At 38.1% G+C, this 20,162-nt stretch overlaps 1 protein-coding gene across 8 annotated transcripts in view; it reads left to right on the top strand.

The window, feature by feature from the left end:
• Dtna (dystrobrevin alpha) overlaps positions 1-20,162 on the top strand; it is a 355,871-nt gene that overhangs the window by 266,464 nt on the left and 69,245 nt on the right. For all 8 annotated transcript variants that reach the window (XM_071602817.1, XM_071602818.1, XM_071602815.1 and 5 more), the window contains 5 exons: positions 3,790-3,875; positions 11,065-11,219; positions 13,891-13,996; positions 16,016-16,182; positions 18,498-18,622. In XM_071602817.1, the coding sequence (XP_071458918.1) occupies positions 3,790-3,875; positions 11,065-11,219; positions 13,891-13,996; positions 16,016-16,182; positions 18,498-18,622 (639 nt within the window). The remainder of the gene's footprint in view (positions 1-3,789; positions 3,876-11,064; positions 11,220-13,890; positions 13,997-16,015; positions 16,183-18,497; positions 18,623-20,162) is intronic.

Below are 20,162 nucleotides of genomic sequence, written 5' to 3'. Positions count from 1 at the left end.
GCTAGAATAGGAAAGTTTGCCCAAGAAAAAGTTCTGGGATAATTGGTTTAAAACCAGAATGAATTCCCTTATGTCAAAAGACAGTAAAGGAAAAAAGGAATAAAGCATGCATTGTGCCCTCCATCTGCATTGAAAGGGAAAAACCTTAGAATCAGTAAAATTTTGTTTTATTTTTCAGATAAAATTATTTTAATAAAAATGATCTGCTAATCCTAATTTATTTTTTAAGCTCTTACCGTGCCTTCTACACTACTACAGAAATCAATTGCCCTAGCAGCTTTAATTCACGAAGAAAATCCTGTGTGGACAAGTCTTTGATTACTGACTCCTAAGTCTGCAACTCTTAACGCATACACTGTGGTGCCTGTGGCACTCTCAAACTATGAGGTGACAATCAGAACCCCTTGTAAAATTGAAGATGTGCTCTCACAGTTTTTCATAAGAGTATAGCCTTTTGTTGTGTTGTTCCTGGTGTTGCCTGCTCCCAGGTTGTTTGACCTGGGCACTAGGGACAATCTGAGTGTCATCTCCTCAGCAGGCCTCCTCAGGACTGCTTCCTGAGTTATGGCAGATTGCCAGCATCCCATAAGGGGCAGTGGACTATTTTAGTCCCGGGGCATTCAGACTCATTTTGGAACAATATGCTACTATTTTGCTGCTTTGCATAAGACTCTTGGGAACTTCCTGTTATCCATCTTCATGAGTCTGTCTTTCCATTCTCAGACCCCTAAAAGATTTCACTGACTGTTCATAAATCAAACCAGGGTCCAACTAATGACAATCTCTGGTGAACATAACTCTCATGGTCTCCATGTGTGGTATACCAACTTCTCTCTATTCCTTGATGCGTCCTGCATCAATACCAATTCCTTTTTCACAACAAAATTAGGGACTCTGGTCCTGATGTAGCCTGGTCCCAAGCAATGGCCTTTGGTATAGAACTTATTCAAGGCCTTTAGAAAAATTTTTCCTCTTCAGTTCTCCATTCTATTATATCCACTGAAAATGTGCTTTAAGAAACAAACCAAAAAAAAAAAAAAATCCCATTTGCATTTAGGTCTCTGGTGCCCCTGGGGTGAGCAAGACCTGAACTCAACCAGTGTTGATGCTTACCAGGATCTAAATCCCTGCAACTCTATCCCCCACCCTGTAGTCCTTCTTCCTGACAGGGGTCACATTTGCAGTCTGGCACAGTAGCTTGCATAACAATAGATTCCAGTGGCCTAATTTCATCCTTGAGTTCCTGCAAAACTCATTCAGCTGCCCTCCACTCAGTGATTTATCTGGATTTATTGTGTCAATTTGGCAGAATAGTTCTGTTACAACCATTGTTGGATTTAATATGATTGGTCTTCCATTTCTAGGAAAAAGACAGGACTGGTGATCTCCCTCTGATTTTCCTCATTAAAAACTAAGGTTTAAGAATTCACTCGTGAGTTATTTGGAGAACTCTCTGTTCCAGCGTCTTCGGTACTCAATCCTCTCCCTTGAGCTAAACTGTTCTCTCTGAATCATTAAAAGGAAATTGTATTGCTCTTGAAATCTCACATGTAATGCTCCTGAAATTCTTAGCATTTTGAAGACTCCTTTTTGCTGTATTATTCCTAATCTTCTGTTCTTGGTGGATTTTCCCATTTTTGTTTGAACCATGGTCTCACTTAGAAGCTATTTCCTGAAGTTAAATGTTTGTCCTTGCAATTGAGAATCAGGGGACATAAAATAATTTTGAATAAGATGGCTTTTACAGAATTGTCACATTTTTATTACAGCTACGTGGTCTGAAATTACTGAACAACTTAATGAATGGACATTCAAAATTCTAGGGTTGTTGTTTATCATAATGATTAGTATCCGTTCATTAATATAAAAATTTTAATTAATTGCTAATTCTGTATGAAATAAAAATGTGGGCACTGGGAATTTAACTAGTTCATAAGAATCATCTCTTCCTCCAAGAATCTTGATATGATAGGCATGACATGATAGGTAAGACTAAAGGTGGAGTGATCCTCTCCCCATCCAAGAGAAAAGCTGGGTGAATGATGGTGCTGATCAACATCCTGAAGAGTGGATGGAAGGATCCTCGGTAGACCACAGTTAGAGGGCCAGGGGCCAGGAGTCATTGAACAGTGTCTGTGGTATGCCCTGTAACAACAGAAATCATGGCTGGCTTCGGAGACTGGAGGAAACAATGAGGTTTGCCATGAGAAAAAGTTACAACTTCATCGTGTAAAGAAAAGGACGCAACAAGAATTTTAAACAATTTTAAATAACATGGTTAAATTTGTAATATGGGTGTACAAGTTGAAAGATTGTTCTGGAGTTTATTACAGTGTTAAAGCAAGAACTAATGGAAGCAATGACCATGAAAATGGGCGGAAGGGAATGGACCCAATATATATATTTAAGAGGTGTATTTGAGTGCCTCAAACATTTGTTCAGGATGTTGGTGAATTCAGGAAGAGCAAGAAATCAAATGTGACTCCTGCTCCAGGATCAATTTTGGGGTATCAAGGTTCATAGTGGTTCTAACAACTAGAAGAAGGGTGTTAGAGAAAAAAGCAGTTAGTTTTTACGGAAGGTTTATTGTGAGAGGGCTCTGTAAAGATACCGAGTTCTAATTTGAACATACCTGATTTGGCAGGTGGTATACTAGTGGAAATTTCCAATAAATAACTACATAAATCTGGTACTCAGGCTTAAAAGTAGCTTTGCAGAGTTACTAGCATGGCATTCTATTAGTATCTGCATTCTGGCTAGCTGTATTTCAGGTACTGTGTTAAGAAAGACAGCAACAAAGATGGATAGCAAATGACACTTCTTAAGTCTAGGAAAAAAGACACAATCATTTAGTACATCTTATTCTTTAACTATATAACTTGTAATGATCTTGCTTTTATAAAGGATTTGTTCTATGTACTAAATCCTTGTTAATGTAGACTTTATTTACCTTTCAGCCACATTATTTTGAATAACTCTTGACAATTCTTAAGAGTAGCAACTATCAAAGCAATTAATTATTAATATGATATTATTTCTGATTCCAAGGATATAAAAATAAATAGTTCATTCCAGCTGGAAAAATAATTTATGTAAAACATTATACTTCTTACAGTATGTCCTCTATATCACATTTTATGAAGGACAAGTTGGTTGTACTTCCTGTATCAATGAAGACTTGGCAGTATTTGTGTCAATATAGATAGAAGTAGCAGCATTCAAACAAAGTGTTTACTCCTGCCCCTTTAAAATAGCAACTCCCTTTGAACAGCAAATATGTAACATAAGCACAGTTGACCTTTTGGTATGAAATGATAGTTGAAAAATTATGTGATGGAAAAAAATCTCAAGTTCAGGAACTGTGAGTGTGGGTGTATATATTTAGAAATATGTATGTATTTCCAAAGCTTGTTTAAATAAATGATAGAGATAGCAATCATCATACACAAAAGTATCTTGAGAAGCCTAACGTGAAAAGCATGTAGTGTTATTTAAATCCATCGTTAGCTAGTGTATATTTCTCTGGCTAGCAGCCCATGTTTTGAGCAAGTGACATATACAAAGAATAAACTAGAAAATTCTGATGTCTCTTGAAGAAAGGAAGCATTGAATAGACAGTTTTTCAGAAATGTGCTTTGAATTGTATTCACAACCTTTTCTAAAACGGATGTGTTCATAAAATGCACGCAGCCACATATTCTATGATTTATACAGACTAGAAAATGTCAGATCTCATCACTGGAAGTACTCCAAATGACATGATTTTTTTTTCCTATTATCACTAAACAGGGAAGGCCATGGTAAAATTTCAGTATTTGCTGTCAAAATGGCTTTAGCGACATTGTGTGGAGGGAAGATCATGGACAAATTAAGATGTAAGTTACTATTCCTTGCGCCTCTCCCTGCTTTTCTCTCTTATGTACCACTTTTCCTCTCCTTTATTCCTGCCATGTCCCCCTGACCATTTGTGTCTTTTATGAGAGTTGTTTGAAATGCAATCTTCTTTGAGCCTGGGATTTTGTCAAAGAAGTATTTTCATATTGAATAAATGTTGATGAAATGAACATTTTCCTTTACTTACAGATTATTATTATTTAGAATTTGCTGAGTATCATCAAATAGATTCTTTCTGATATTAAAGAAAAATAAGTATTCTTTGTAGTTTGTTTTATTATACCACTATAGTAGTAGTTCATCAGTGTAAGGACATGAAGGTCAAATTGAGCATCTTTCCCCCTTAAATATTCTAAAAATCAAAGCTCCTGGTAAATTTCCTCATTTTTTTTAAGCCAGTGCTAATCAGATTACCAGGAACTGCACAACTAAAGGACATCAAGTGACTATAGGCTTCATGTACATGTTGTTACTAACTGGCACAGTTTTTTAACCAGTATCATAGTGGAATTTTTCTTATTTCTCTGTTTTAAGTAAAGAAGCTGAGACCCAAAGAGAGCATATCATATAGCTAAGATGGTACCAGTATTTTAATCCTGATGTTTCCAACCAATGGTTCTCAAATGTTCAGTATGCATTGGAATCACCTGGAGGGCTTTTTAGACCATGGACTTCTTTGAGTTCCACCTCCAGAAATTCTGATTTGGTATTCCTAAGGTGGGGCTGAGGAGCAAGAATTTTTATTTTTAACTAGTTTAAAATTATATTGATGCTGCTGTTAAAGGAAAGTTTTGTTTCACACTATCCCTTACCCTAAATACTGTAGAATTGGGGTCACAATGCTGTAAGAAAGGGTAGTGCCATGGAGTTGGGAGATCCAGGTGGCAAGCCCAGCTGTGACTTATTTGCTGAGTTTCCCTATGGAAGTTACTTCATGTCTTTAGTCCTCAGCTTCCTGCCACATTCTAAATATTGGGATCAGAGACTGGATGGTGGCTCCCAGCTGCAACCATCTGTGACTCACCGTCATGAGGCTCTTTCTCTCCTGCTACTTGTCAGCTTCTGAGTGTATCTCTTGCCTCTGGATGACCAAGAGGGAAAGAGTGAAGGAAGATACAAAAAAACACCCTTTCCTTCTTTGGAATTTCAACATAAACTCTCTAAGGAGGTTGTCTCAGTGGCCCAGGAGATAAGTGAAAGGGGCCTCCAAGCCCCAAGTAACCACCTGGCTTCCTTCACTTCCAGAAACTTCCTTTCATTGAGCAACCAAATGCAGCCACAATCCAGAGAAGCCCAACCAGACCTTATGAGGGTCAGTTTAGTTTTTCTTTGGTTATTCTAAAAGACATAGAAAAACGAAAACTACCTACCTCCATGCTTGATTGAGAGAGAATAGCTCAATTAGAATGTGCTGCAACCAATGCCTTTTTTAAAAAGTGGCTTCAGGGTAATCCAGGAGGTATTTCCTCAGGCTGGGAAGAGGAAGTTTAGCAAAATGAACCAAAGCAGAGGAAGAAAGCCCTGGGGGCCTTGCCTATTCACTTTGTGTCACAATTGGCCATTTATACTGAGGAATCTTGAGAAATATTTTCAAATAATTATTCAATGTCATGGTAATAGGTACCTGAATAAAAGGGTCCCCTATTAAAATAAGTGTGAGGAAAGTTGATAAACCAGTTTCCTGAACTTTAGAACCTCTCCAAGCCCAGGTTAATCTTGTGCCCTAGGTGCTTCCAATCTTCCCACTCAGAATCCCTCTTCCTTAGATTTCACCCCTCTCCTGCAGGAAAGGGGAGCCTAGAGTCTCACCACACTCTACCCAGTCTTTATGTCTCATTGCCCACGGCAGCATCTCAGACCAATTCCTAAACCAGTTGCTATAAGAGGAACGGCCTGACCAGGACAGTCATAATCAATCCACTTTCACTTGCTGGGCCAGGAAATGCTACTCCTTTCTCTTAGCCCAGGAACAAATTTGGTGCCAATAAAGATGAAGGGAATGGTTGTTAGGCAAGCAGCTTACAGTGTCAGCACAGTTGTGAAGCACAAGCTGGTTTTGAGCAGATCTGTAATAATTCCCAGAAGCCCTGTGGTTCTCTTGCAAACCCAGACGTTAGTGTAACTGCTCTAGTGCTTTCTCCACATCCCATCCCATCACTCTCCAGAAAGAAAAGCAGGTATGCTACCTAGGGGCTCAAGTTAGTCCTCCTGAGGACAGCAAAGGAAGCAGAGGCGTGAGTCCCACTGGAGACAGACTAAGCTCTGCAGTTTGGAAACAAGTCCCACCATGTCACAAACTATGTAGAAAAACAGATAGTATGACCACCATTTATCATGCTCCCCTCTTTGAGATCAGTAGGCCAAAATCAGTCTCATGTATCCCCTCTTCAAATAGGTAATCCCAGGAAGACAGTTTGGGTGGGTTCCAGTTAACTTGTTTGAAAGCAATTTGACCAAAAACAATTTAAGTAGAAGCAGTTTGGTTGGAAGAATCTCTCCAAAACGTTAGTCAAAAAAGAAAATCCTCAGTCACCCATATTTCCAGGTTAAATGATGATAATTGATTGAAAGAGCAAATGTGGGCAAATCCACCCACAAACAGCCATGGCTGCTTCTTGGTAAGTGGGATGATGGGTATTTTCTGTAGTCTCTGGCTGGCTTTCATTTCAACAACAAAGCACACAAGGTCATGATTTTCTGCATGACTTTTGTAATAAGAAAAAAAGTAAAATGAAAGGATATGGAATGTTTCAGGCTTTGAAGGTTTTGTTTTCCTTTTTTGTAAATTTTTCTAATTCACTTTAAGCCAACGGGCCAGCTGTGCTTGTTTGGCGATTTTTCTATTTCTGTGCGTAGGGATGAAGGATATTTAGTTTGTTCCAACTAGCCCCTTTTGTTGGAGAGCATAGAGCCAGAATAATTGGCTGAAAATAAATTAGGAATTAAAAGAGAGAGAGAGAGAGAGAGAGAGAGAGAGAGAGAGAGAGAGAGAGAGAAAACCAGAAAAATTAAGGCTGATTTTTAAAAATGTCCTTAAATGCATTAAAAAGGACAACAACTCTATGTTATGTCATGATTTCTAATATGCAGAGCCATCAACTGAGATTCAGGGTATTCAATGTGTAATCCAGGGGATATCATTGACCCAGTAGAGGAAAAAAAAGGGCGCCCCCTGCAGCTGTGTGACATGGCACCCTAAACATCAACTGACCTAATATATTCCTTTTCTGTTAAATTGTTCCACAACTGATTGTAATATACTGTTTTAATGGGTTCTTCTGCTTCAGAGTTCCTGGACAGTCAGTCCTAAGGATCTTAAGGAGTTCTAAATCCACTGCTGTAAGCCTGGGATGTCATGTGCTCATCTATTGCTACTGAGGAGTACTTGCTTTCTTTAGTTGAAAGACTAGCATCACGGCAAACACTTTGTATTTACTGAGTGTCACTGAACTGATTGATCTGCCTCCACAGATACATTCAAGGCAGTGTTTCTAACTCATTGGCTGCTTGAACTACAGTATCTCCCTCAGCATCCTCTGGACATAATAGAGCTTTCAAAGCTCTTCATGTAATGCCATACATCCCACCGCACCCTTGTGTGCACCCCCAGCCCTGCCACAGGGCCTCCTTGAAGATCCATGCTTGCTGTCCTCTTTGTGCCTACACTGCAGTCCTGATCCTGTTTCCTAAAGCCCACTCCCTCATCTGTGCCAGACTAGCCCCTAACTAGCCTTTATACTAGTCCCAGACCTACTCCTTTCTCTGGGAACCTTCTCGTCCGGCTCCTGTTCTATCCATTCATGCTACTTTTCCAGTATTCACAACATGAGGTTATAATCTAGGATGTTCTAAGATGCATCCTGAAAGCACTTCTCGGTCACCCTCTATACACGGGGAAAGAACTCTCCCAGGGGGAAAGAACTCTATTCTGAACTTATTGTATATTCACTGCTTAGCACAGTTTCACATGCTTAGTATGTGCTAAGTTGATTATAGTTGAATGAGTCAGTCAGTGACTGCAAATTCTTTTAAGTATCTATCCTTGTTAAGTGCTACAGGAAATACAAAGGTAGTTTAGAATGTGAATATCCTAGTGGGGAGGCAAAGCCTAAACATATGAAGTCAATGGAAAAATGATGTCATATGAAATTAATAATAAAAATGGATAAAATACATGTGGAAAGCATCATTTTGAGTGCTTTATTTACATTTACTAATTTACTCCTTGAAATAATCCTGTCATCTACATACACATATACATTGTGGACATTTTACCAAAGCCAAAAACTAAAGTATAAATGCATATCATTTTGGTATCATTCTTAGAGTCCCCTCAATTCTTTATTAAAACCTGAGTGGCCATTAATAGCCACTTCCAATTAATCCCATTGGCATAACACTAGTTTATCTATTGCTTGCAGACACAAACGAGGTTAATTAGTTTTCAAGTATGTGGAAGGTCATCATTGTTACTCCTGCTTTTGCTTTAGTTAGAGATGTTTCCCAAATTTTTTCAGCAGGTGACTTGAAAAGCCTAGTGTTCCCTGGAAAATCAGAGCCTGGAAGAACATGAGTATGACCCTGTTATAACCAACCACCCTGCCTCCAAACAAGATGGCAGCTCTCATGAGAAAGCCAATTTACTTTTCCTGGGATTATTTCCTCCCTTTTGACCAGAATTCTCCAACTTCTATATTTGGAATTACACAACAGTTTTTGCAACTAGCAACTCCCTTTCTTGTTTGTTTTTTGACTAATTTAATGGACTGTGAGATGAAATTCACTATGTAAGCAAAGTTATGTGGTAAATGAGAACGGCATTGTTTTTTGTTCAGATAGAATTTCTTTTTTAAAAAATTGAAAAATAAAACTGTATATTTTGATAATGTACATCGTGTTTTGATGTTTAAATACATTATCAAGTGGTTACATATAACCAGTTAACATATGCATAATTTCACATAGTTATTTTTGTGGTGAGAAAACTTAATGTCTATTCTCTGCATTTTTCAAAACTACCATATATTGTCTTTAACTGTAGTCACCATGCTGCCCAATAATCTCTTGAGTTTATTTCTCTTATCTAACTGTAACCATGTTTCCTTTGACCAGCATCTCCCTATCTTCCCATCCCCTCTAACTCTCCAAACCTCTGGTAACCATAGTTCTACTCTCTACTTTCATGAGGTCAACTTGTTTAGACTCCACACACAATGAATAAGACCATGCCTGGCTTATTTCACCCAATGTCTTCCAAATTCCTTCATGTTCTTGCAAAATGTCAGAATTTCCTTTATTTTGTGGCTGAATAGTATTCCTCTGAATATATATCACATTTTCTGTAACCATTCATCTTTTGATGGGTACTTGAGTTGGTTCCATATCTTAACTATTTTTAATAGAGCTGCAATAAACCCAGGAGTGCAGATATCACGTCAGTATGACTTCATTCCCTTCAGATATATATGCAGTAGTGGGATTACTGGATCACATGGTAGTTCTTCTTTTAACTTTTCACATTACCTCTATACTGCTTTCCATAATAGCCATACTAATTTCTATTCCAACCCACAGTGTATAAGGGTTCCCTTTTCTCCAAATTATCTTCAATGCATGGGTTTTTTTTGTTGTTATTTGTTTGTTTGTTATTTTGGTACTGGGGATTGAACCCAGGAGCACTTAACCACTGAGCCACATCTTCAGCCCTTTTAATTTTTTTTTTTTTTTAATGTTGTGACAGGGCCTTGCTAAGTTGCTTAGGGCCTCACTAAATTGTAATCCTCCTGTCTCAGCCTCCCAAATTACTGAGATTACAGGCATGCCTGGCTTTTTTGGATTTTTGGTAATAGCCATTCTAACTAGAGTGAGGTGTAATTGTGATTTTGTTTTGCATTTCCATGATAATTAGTGTTATTGAACACTTTTTATATAACTGTTGTACCTGATATGTCTTCTTTGGGGAAATATCTACTTGTTTTTGTTTTTGTTTTGCCTATTTTCTAATCCGGCTATTTGTTTTCTCACTATTGTGTTGTTGACTTTCTCATTTTGGATATTAACCCCAGATAGAATTTCTATAGTCTCATAATTAATAGACTATTTGAAATATAGTAGATATAATTTATAGCTGGAATGTTTAAAGAAAATGAGAGTCAATTCACATGCTTAAAACATAATTCAGTAAAACTCCATAATATGCTTAATACCTGATTGCAGTCTAAAAGCAATGTCCTCAGATTACATTTGGACCTGGAAAAATTAAACCCAAACTGAACAGAAGTTAACACACTGGACTTAGGGCAATTTATCCCAGCAGCTGTGCTAGACTAGTGACAATTATGTTAACATGATGATGAACTAATAGCAAATCCTTGTGCCCTATTGTTTTCTAAAGAGGAATTCTAAAGCACCTTGGGAAATTATGCCATTAATATTCATTAAGTGGACCCCGTGGTAGAAGCTGAAGATCAGAATTTCAGTGAAGCCAGAGGCACTTTGGAGAATAATCCAAGACCCTGACTTTCACCTCATTGATCATCTGCAAGGCTTTCTGCTCACTACATGAGCCAAAAGACCCTTCTGTGTAAATCAAAACGCCTTCCACCCAGAACCCTATGATTTATAGGACGTTTTCTGCTTTTGTGGGAAATTAATCAAGTGTCTTTATTATATCTTTATCCCTATTGCATCTTTCATTTTTCAGATATCTTAGACCAAAACCCAAAAGTTTTGGTGATAACATAGATGAAGAAATTGCTAACGAGATAAATACATAGATACACACCTACACTCTAACTGTGTAGTAAAATTCTCATTGTGCACTTCAAATGAAGTCAGCCCATTCTTATACATACAAAAATTACCCCATCAGGTCATACATGAATCAGTGACTGACTTCAAAACAAAATGTGATGGTCTCTGTCTTATTAAAATACATTAATTTTACACAAATAACCAGTTAATGTTATGTCTCAGAATCATCTATGAAAAGACACCAGAGAAAACACCATGCCAGGAATATTTCTGCATAAAAATCAGCTTTGTACTATTCTTTCATAAAGATAATGTATATTCTGCCACAGTTTAGTTATTTGCATCAGATATGTTGACCAGATCAGTAGAGAATATTCATGTGATGAATAAATATCTCCATCCTTTCCCTTCCATCAGATATTTTCTCAATGATTTCTGACTCCAGTGGAGTGATGGTTTATGGACGGTACGACCAATTCCTCCGGGAAGTTCTCAAACTACCCACAGCAGTTTTTGAAGGCCCTTCATTTGGTTACACAGAACAATCAGCTAGATCCTGTTTCTCCCAACAGGTAACATTTTTAAGGAAATGTTTCTCAAATAGCTGTTATTCTCCTTCTGTGTGTGGTTCCCAGTCACAGGTGCAAGGACTATCTTTCTTCATGACAATAGCCGAGGATGTTTCTTCCAGCATCTGACAAATGACCTCTGAGCCAGTAACAAACCTACCACACCTGGACTGTAACAAAAGCTGGTGTTCACTGATTGTGAGATAGGTGCCATGCTAAGTTCTTTACTTCCTTATCTAATTTAATCCTTACAACAATCCTAGACTCTCAGTATCATCGTTATTACCACTATACTTTTGAAATGGCTAAACTGTCATTCAGCCCCACATGAGACACATCTGACCCAGCACCAGACTTTCCTAATGTTCAGCAAAGGAGAGTAGAAAGGTGTTGCCTCACATCTTGCAATGTGACCACAGCAGCCCAAAGTGTGACAGACAGCTGCCTAAGTCTTCCATAATATGACACACTTAGGGTTCCAAATGATGTGCTTTAACCGAACATGGCACAAAGGAAGCTGCTTAGGTTTGAGATCCTTCCATACTTACACCTCTCTGATCATAGGGAAAGACTACACGCAGCACAGTGACGGTGTATAAATCCATAAATTGAAGGTTTGCTTATAATCTTTTAAAAATCCAGACTAATTAGTTATTCCCTCCAAATTTATTACATGCTAAAAAGAATTATATGTGATGTTTCCATGCTCCAAAATATACATAAAATCATTGCATAGCAGCCTCTGGAAAAATTCATTGACTGTCCAGCTAGCAAGTATCATCATTCTGTGTACCTGGTGACCTGAGAGGTCAAAGCTGCAAAGGCATTCCTAAGAATCATGAATTTGGGTGGACTCATAAACGCATCCATAATGGTAGCAAAGAAGACATGGTTCACTGCACTAAATGCTAACTCTGCTCCTGTGTCACCCCACTTGGAAGTCCTTTTTGGCCCTCCCCATACTCCTGTGCCCCATACCCAGGCAGACTTATGTGCTCCTATGAATTCATTTCTGCTTCCCTCTGCCCCCAAAGACTGAATGTCCTTCTTTCAATAATTTCCCATTGGAGTTCTTTTCCTCCCCTCCAACTATATTTTGGTACCCATAATCCAGCCTCCCTCTAGCCTCCCGTCTTCCTACCCTTCCCAGACTCCAGTAGTCACTATCACACTCTTTTCTTCTCTAAGATCAACTTTTTAGCTTCCACATGAGTGAAAACATTCAATGTTTGTCTTTCTGGGCCTGGATTTATTATTATTATTATTATTATTATTATTATTATTATTAAAAGGAACTGTACACTCAAAGAGAATTATATGATATCCCTATGCTAAAAATTACTTTTTAAATATCCTATAGGTTGTCCCATTTTGAGATCATTTATGTATTCTTAGTGATGAAAATTGATACATGTCAAAATAATAACAGTTTCGGAAACTTCTAGGAGTAATTTTTAGCCAATTTGGTGAATGATTAAAATTAATAAGATCCTTTGAAGTACAAAATGAGGTAACCCAAATTAAAAATAAAAAGATCAGCTTATTTTTGTCTTAATATTTTTATAACAGTTTAAAGGATGAAAGTCCCAAAATGTTGGAAATGCTTCATTTAAAATGTCCATGCTGGGCTGGGGCTGGGGCTCAGTGGTAGAGCACTTGCCTAGCACGTGTGAGGCCCTGGGTTCAATCCTCAGCACCACATAAAAATAAATAAATAGAATAAAGATATTGTGGAAAAAAAAATTTTAAGTCCACACCCACTGATAGTCTTGAAAGAGAATATTCCTTTTAGACATATAAATTCTAGTAGCTTTTAAAAAATACTTTACACAATATATATTTTAATAGTAATACTGATAGCAACCCTATTGAAAGCTTACGCTATTTAATATTATGAGGAAAAACTAAATTATAAATTTCCACTGATAATAAAAAAAATTAATGGGTTCCAAAACATTTGTTTAGTGAACTACAAGGACTAGTATAAGCTGCATGCCTTAAAACGACATTATATCTCTTTGGGGACTGACTTATTACTTTAAAATATCAAAGTTTGAAAGAAGTGTATAGATATGATACATTCCTTTTCTGCAGCAGAAAAGACCTGGACGAGGAGACAGAGGAGACTGAATTGGAAGGAAAGCTATAGACAGAGAAGAAATGAGAAGTTTTTAAAATTTAGAACATTACTCCTCACAGAATCCCCTCCTGATCTTACATAACAGAGCCATTCACCATAACCACTAAATATTGAGTACTTAAGCAAGTTGAGGGAGCTGGGAGGGAAGCCATTTGCAAATTTAGAAGACTGATGTGGGAATCAGAGTGTGCTATGATGCTCTATTGAATATAATTCTGTGGAGAATTTCAATTCTTTGTCTTTCCTTGTCATATATGAAATTGAGGTTTTTCTCTCGATGATGTTGGTGATAAAAGTCTTTTATCACCAGCATCATCCAGTGGTGGAGTTAATCCAGTTTCGTGTATGTTCAGGTGCATGAAGCAATCGATGTCTTCATTTCTGAACTAGTTCAATAACACATTTGGCAAGTGCTATTTCTTCATAAATCAGAGCCTCATTGATGGATTATGTCTTTATTTCCAATGATATTTACATAGCAGGTAAGTTAAAATTATTCTCTGTCCTAAATTTTTGTGATTTTTTTTAATGCAGAAAAAAGTCACGTTAAATGGTTTCTTGGACACGCTCATGTCAGATCCTCCCCCTCAGTGTCTGGTCTGGTTGCCTCTCCTGCATCGACTGGCAAATGTAGAAAATGGTGAGCAGTTACTGCTGAGCAAAGGCAGTTTTTAAAATTATTGAAATTAGATCATCAAGTGTGCAGTTATTAAGCCCAAGAAACTAATTCATCTCCTTGATCAATAAAGCCTTGAGAACTGTCAGTTCTAAAAACTCATTAAATCTCATCATGCACCTCTCTGTTGTGTTCAATAGAAGAGCCTCAATAAGGAATGTGACATTTTCTAGTATGTTTTTGAGATGTGAATTTCCAATTTTGCATAAGTGGCACTATTTCTCCCAAGACAGTCAGCCAGGAATAGATGGTAGAGATGGCAAAAAAAAAAAAAAAAATTAAGTGGTAGCACCTTGCTAATCTTTAATCATATGCTCCAAATTGTAATCTTTCAAAAATTATACTTACATTAACGATGAGAGTAATGAAAGTTCCATAGTATTTTTAAGAACAAAAAGGAAGTATTTCCAGAATAAAAGTATTTCCTTTTAGTATATACAAATTAAAATATGAAATATAATATAGGACCAGAGTTAAAGAAGTTTAAACACTGAAGAGTTTAGTACTTCCCTCTAATCTTTAGGTGTTCTTATTTATAGTTTAATTGAACTTTGAAATTTCTCCAGACTTGAATAAAACATAATTTATCCTATGTCTCTTACTAGAATCTCAGTCTCTATTTATTCCTTTAGTAGATATTAGGGCTAAAGATGGTTTCATTTTTAAATTCTCAATCAGAATTTGGGGCATCTGATTTCATTAGCTCTCTTAGTTAAAAATTATGAATTTATCCTGTCGCCCATGGGCAAAATTGGAAGGATGAATTTACTAGTCTCTTTGCGATTACTAACAATCAGATTTTTAACATGCTTTTATTTATATGCAGAAGTAAAGAGGAATTGAGGCTCACATTATGATGCAAGATGAGCTTAATCACTGTTTGCAGTTGCAGGACTAGTCATTTTCCACTCCTAAAGCTATGATTTCATTTCTGCCCTCTCACTATTTCCTGTTGCAGGAGATCAGTTTTTTAGGCATTTGTCCTAGTACAATTGTCTGAGATGGAAGTCCCCCCTCCTTGTCTTTCTTTCCCAGAGTCAGGAAAGGGACTTACGACCTTGTTTAGAAGACAGTGCACCCAGAAGTGGTTAGATCTTTGTATTCACACTGCTTTTATCTTCATTTGTTCTTATGTGCATTGTTTTTCCTGGAAGGTTAGCCAGAGAATACTTTACCAAACACAAGAACAGTTGTGCTGTTGTTTTAGCATCTTTAGCTCAGAGTGTATGGGCAATTAAATGGATTTTATCTTTTGTTAGTTTCAAATCTAAAATATTTTACCTTCCTACTTAACAATTCTAATTTCTTGCCAAAGAAAGATAAGTGTCTCTTTAACTCTCTGAAGTAGAACTACATTCAGATAATTTACACATCTTGGGGGGGTCCTCTCCACCTGCCTCAGAGAAGAAGAAATATGTTAGATGAAGCCAGTGTCACTCTTAAATAAGCCCACTAGCCACTCCACTTTTTACGTAGTAACTCAAATCTCTCATCCCCTTTTCCTACTCCTTCCCCATTTCCCTTTCTTTTTCTTCCATTTCTTTGATATTTGCTCTCTACCCCCTGGACAGTCAACTGTATCCATCTATTCTGCTTCTGAATCTTTAGTGAGCTGTGCCCGTCTCCAGGAGACAGAGAGTAGTTTGAGGGAAAAGCTAGCCAGTTTGAGTAATTTATATTCTTATAGTGTAAGAGATGGAAGCAGAAAGAGCAAATGGCGTTACAGAGATTTGTGTTGCTAAAAGGACACCTATTCTCTATCCCATTTTAATCCCCCCCCCCCACACACACACATGCATGCATGGAAAGGGTAGTAAGATTCCAAGAATAAACTAAATGTTTTCCTAAGCCAAACAGACTATCCTCTGGAATCACAACACACAGCAAATGCAATTCCATTTAGACTGTGCTCCTTATTCTTGTTCATACTGTTGTTTTCTTGTGTTTTTCTTCATTTACTCCCACCCCCACCCCACCTCCCAGTCTTCCATCCGGTTGAATGTTCCTACTGCCACAGTGAGAGTATGATGGGATTTCGCTACCGATGCCAACAGTGTCACAATTACCAACTCTGTCAGGACTGCTTCTGGAGGGGGCATGCTGGTGGTTCCCATAGCAACCAGCACCAAATGAAAGAGTACACGTCATGGGTAAGGCAAGGTCCCCACACCGTGGGGTGTGTGCAAGTGTTGTGTGGAATGAAAGGGAGCATCAAGGATGCTGACAGTGTTAAGGGGCAGGCTGAACTTCCACTCCCGTTCTAACATTCCCGCCTGCTCCCCTTCTCTCTTGCTTACTGGGATTTCTTACTCATTCTGTCTGAACCCAGTGTAGCATCCTAAGACTTAAATAGAGGGAGATTCAAATCATGTTGCTTCTTGGAATATAGACAATTCGGTACTGATTTAAATAACAACTGAAGAGCAAGCATCTTCTGGAAAACAGTCTTATTTTCACAGTAAGTTAAGAGTTTTTCCAAATTTTATTTTGTTTTGTTTTTGCGGAAAATACTGGAAAATAGTGTTAGTTTCACTTTTCCTAGATCCCTGAGTTCTTTTGAGTGCATGAACAGAATACTAAGTGAAAAAAGTATGAGTGTTTGGGCTTAATGTTATTTCATTTTGTTTTTTCCTTTTCCCAGAGAGTGTAGAGGAGAAACTGTGGTTATATTAGCAAGTCAACTTTTTATGAATAGTGTTAATGACCAGCTTGGGAAAGGTCACATGTGAGTGTCCATGTGATGATGTATTCTCAGGAGCACAGCTGGGTCTATGGGAGGAATTTGGCTCACTCAGTATGTCTGCTAATGGTTTGCACTTTTATTACCTCTATCTCAGTTCAGCTCAAAGTTCTAGCAGTGTTGCTCTTGTAACATATACCACCAGCCCTGCCAGCCTATCTTAAAGTAGCTCTGTCACAAGAAAATGCATAGCTGTATGAATTTTCTATATGTAAGTGTATTTCAATTCCATCTATATAGTCTTTACTTAAAGGGTAACTTACTATTCTTTTTTTAAAAAAATCTTCTGAACATGCATCTTAAATGAGAATGTTCCTTCTAGAAATTACTATAGGGAACTGATATTCAGTGTAACTTCTTAGTTCATCATCTGTCAAATTCTGACTTCAAGTTCTTCACTAAGGCAAAGTACGTGAGAGCTTCCTGCCAGGTCATAGGCTATCCCTCGATATGGCTCAGATCACATACTGAGGATAGGTATGTGAACATGGATCATAAACTACAATTCAGCACAGAAGATAGAAGCAAAAACTTTCTATTTTGTTATGATCAACATATTACCAGTTTCCAAACTTCTATTCCAGATGCTACAGGGTTATGTTTGAAGACTAATCATTTTTTAGTTGTTTTTATGTAAATGCTGAAGCTACATAGGGAGCCTCTTTCCTAAGTACGGTGGACTCTAAAATTGTATAACAGGATGCCATGTACAAAGTTGGATCCAAATGTACAAGAGAACAAAGTGCCCAGGACTTATGGGTGAAGCTCTGTTTCTACTAGTAACTTAAGAGTCCCAAGAATCACATCTCCCAATAGAGCAGGACTTCTCAACAATACTTTAAACAATAAGGGCAAAAGACACTTTATTATATTAATAATTATGAACTCCACATGTAAAAGGAAGTGCCAAAATTATAAATGACTCCTCACAAAAAGGGAAAATTTGGTTAGGGATTTATTATATGGATACAATATTCTATCTTACAAAACTACATTACATGTTTATAATTTTGATGGTGTCACATAAAGAAAAAGATTCCATCCCTTCAAATGAAAAAGGCCACACAGTGCTCTGGGAAGAACATGAATTTTAAACTTGAGAGACACAGATTGAAGTTCCACTTTTACTTCTAACTGGATGTGTTGGGCCATGCTGGAAACATCTGGCACCTGGATTCCCGCAACACCTCGCTCAGCTCCTTCATTCCAATCCTTCTGTTCTTCAGTGGAAACAATCCTTCGAAAGTGAGGTTTCATCCTGTAACCCCTATAAAGTCTTCATCACCTCCCTTTGCCCAAGAGACAAAGACACGTTCTGCCTCCTGCTTTTCTCTCCACCATGGACTCTGTTCCTCCTCCTCTTGCCTTTCTAGTTGCTTATTCCTCCATCTGGAATTATCTTCCCAGTCCCCTGAGTTTTTGTCGGAAAGACTCCCGCTGACTCATCAATTCCATCTAATTGAGGTGGCCCATACTCAGTAACTGCTTCCATTTATCACAACATTTCCTTGCCCTAAGCAGCAGGAGTTAAGGACCTGGTGGCTGGTTGCAGCAAGCTAGTCCGAGCTTCCTGACTTTGAGCACTCAAAAAGGATTTCTTGCTCACGAATGAATGAATGAATGAATGACTAACAAATGAAGGGCTATTATGAAAAGCAAATCACCTGATAAAATGTTACAATCATGGTTAGTTGTTATCACTTCTCTCTTTCTTCTTCTTTCCAGAAATCACCTGCAAAGAAGCTAACCAATGCATTAAGCAAGTCCCTGAGCTGCGCTTCCAGCCGTGAACCTTTGCACCCCATGTTTCCGGATCAGCCTGAGAAGCCACTCAACTTGGCTCACATTGTGTGAGTATCTTCTTCCCCCACCCCTACTCCAGATTAAGGTGAAAATCATCTTATTTCACTGACACCTGTCTGAAGCCATACAGAAGCAATTTCATATCAGTTGTCAGAATCCAAGTTTTAAAATTTATTCTTAAAAAAAAAAAAAGAAACAAAGTAATAGGTTTTCCTTGTTGGCCTATACAGTTCTTCTGCTTGACTGTAAAGTAGGCAACACTAACGTAATTCTCCTTGAGGTGGAAAACATTCAAAAGCTTAATTTTAAAATATAAATGTTAGTGGGGTTTTCACAATTGGAAGTTAATGCTCAAGGGAATTACCATGGTTTTAAAAAATTTAAGCATATCATACTTTAATAGCAAATGCATTTTGAGTCCCAAATCTAAAATCCCTTTGTTTCATTTCTCTGCACAGCCAGTCACCTTAAAATTAGCCAGCAAATCTAAAAATTGTAGGGTTTTTTTTTTAAATTCTAAGCTACATAACTTTAGAAAATTCATGATCTATGCATGAGAAGGTTGAATGGGGGAACTGGTAGGAGTCCTCATAAGAACACTCTACCCCCACCCAAATAGATAAATTCTCCAAAGTATTTGGAGTTTGTGGGCAGAAAGGTTGGCCACTGGATATGCAGACACCATTCCAGCCACCTCCCAAAGCCTCAGGCCCTGGGGCCTCTCTGAGGTTTGGACGGCCACCACAGGAAGGGGCTCAGGGAAAAGAAAGTGCTTCTTCCTTGCTGTGAACTTGGGCTCAAAAGAAAAATTTTCTTTGTCTGCTTCTCTGTACAGTTAGGAATTGTGTAGTCACAGGCGTCTCTGGATAGATGGTTCCTCCTCCTTATGGGTTACCTTTTGTTCAGTGGGAACTGCCACATCACAAGGTCTGTATTTACATGTTGACATCAGCAGGCAGGATCCTGGACCTAACAGTATAAGAATTGACTGATGCAAAGTTCATACTCTGGGCAGGTCAAACATGAGCTGTAAGAGGCACTAGGGGGGATAAGACCCTTATGAAAGCAGTAACTCTTTCCTCTGAGGGGCCCAAGCAAATACATCAACTTCTTTGTGCTATATTGCATTTATGAGCTTTGTATAAATACTGCAGGGCTTTGTGCTGTGTGCTCCTGAGTGTGCTTTGAGGGATCACTGACCCCAGCAATACACACAGAACAGAGTCTCCTGTTTCTCTGGCAACACACTAGTCTGAACCAAGCATCCAGAAAACTAATATAAACCAAAATGGAAAACGTTGGCCAACTTATTTATGGAAATTATTCTCCTAAAAATATTCTAGGAGTAAATAAATCTGGGGAATTTCCGTCTTGGAGAAATCTGCTTCATAGGAGCTGTTCCTATTAAGGTCTCAACTTTTTTTCCTATAGTCAACAAGAGACATCACCAAGTTGCTAGTGAAGGAACATAACACAGAGAGCAAGTCCATGCTGTGAGTGCTGCCCAGAGCCACTTTCTACCAGCCCAGGAGGACAGAACAGCCTTCATGGGCACAAAGGCGATAGAGTATGGGTGTGAGTCACTTG

This window comes from Marmota flaviventris, chromosome 16, assembly GCF_047511675.1.
Source record: "Marmota flaviventris isolate mMarFla1 chromosome 16, mMarFla1.hap1, whole genome shotgun sequence".
In the NCBI taxonomy this organism is placed as follows: Eukaryota; Metazoa; Chordata; class Mammalia; order Rodentia; family Sciuridae; genus Marmota; species Marmota flaviventris.
This window is presented reverse-complemented; position numbering and strand designations above follow the sequence as displayed.